Source organism: Sinocyclocheilus grahami, unplaced genomic scaffold (assembly GCF_001515645.1).
Source record: "Sinocyclocheilus grahami isolate Dianchi unplaced genomic scaffold, SAMN03320097.WGS_v1.1 scaffold26396.1, whole genome shotgun sequence".
NCBI classification, from domain to species: domain Eukaryota; kingdom Metazoa; phylum Chordata; class Actinopteri; order Cypriniformes; family Cyprinidae; genus Sinocyclocheilus; species Sinocyclocheilus grahami.
The window spans coordinates 1-789 of record NW_015520077.1 but is presented as its reverse complement, the minus strand read 5'-3'; the positions used below and the strand labels follow the sequence as shown (position 1 = coordinate 789).

At 39.8% G+C, this 789-nt stretch overlaps 1 protein-coding gene across 1 annotated transcript in view; it reads left to right on the top strand.

The window, feature by feature from the left end:
* The window catches only part of LOC107580183 (tricarboxylate transport protein, mitochondrial-like), a 2224-nt gene extending 1491 nt beyond the window's left edge, over positions 1-733 (top strand). The window contains exons 3-5 of the mRNA XM_016265918.1: positions 175-279; positions 377-492; positions 596-733. Of these exons, the coding sequence (XP_016121404.1) occupies positions 175-279; positions 377-492; positions 596-673 (299 nt within the window). The 3' untranslated portion in view covers positions 674-733. The remainder of the gene's footprint in view (positions 1-174; positions 280-376; positions 493-595) is intronic.
* Positions 734-789: the final 56 nt, after the last annotated feature.

The following is a 789-nucleotide window of genomic DNA, read 5'->3' as shown; positions in this document are numbered from 1 at the left end:
ACAAATTCAGTCTCATAGGATCTCACATGAACATCATGTGATGCAACAATCCATCAACTTCTGATCGAATCAGTCATGTGAACAACAGAAGCTGCAAACTCCCACACACCCATCATTAGAGTGGAATGAAAACATTATTTAGAATTTGAATAAAACTCTAGTCTGTTTTCACAGGACTCAAAGGAACATATCAGGGACTGACCGCAACAGTACTGAAGCAGGGCTCAAACCAGGCCATCCGATTCTACGTAATGACCGCTCTCAGAAACTGGTATAAAGGTGTGAAGCACAGTCTAATATTGATCATTCTGTCAGTACTACGTGTGCTGATCAAACAGTGAGGCTGCAGTGATTACTGTGTTCACTCTGAAACTAGGTGATAACCCCCAGAAGACTATTAACCCCTTCGTGACCGGAGTGTTTGGAGCCGTTGCTGGAGCCGCAAGCGTGTTTGGAAATACACCACTGGACGTGATCAAAACAAGAATGCAGGTGTGTAATAAAAATCATTTACACTGTCAAGCAGTTAGCAAGACTTTACTTGATAGTAAATCATCAACAGGACAGTTGAATATTGTTTTCATGATGTTTACAGGGATTGGAAGCTCACAAATATAAGAGCACAGTTGACTGCGCCATCAAAATCATGAAATATGAAGGACCGGCTGCGTAAGTAAACATGATAACAGCATAAAGTACCCGATGGAGATATTTATGGCTCAATCTCATGAAAACATCTGCGGTCATAATTTACCCCAAAATCAAAAATATTTTATATATATATATATA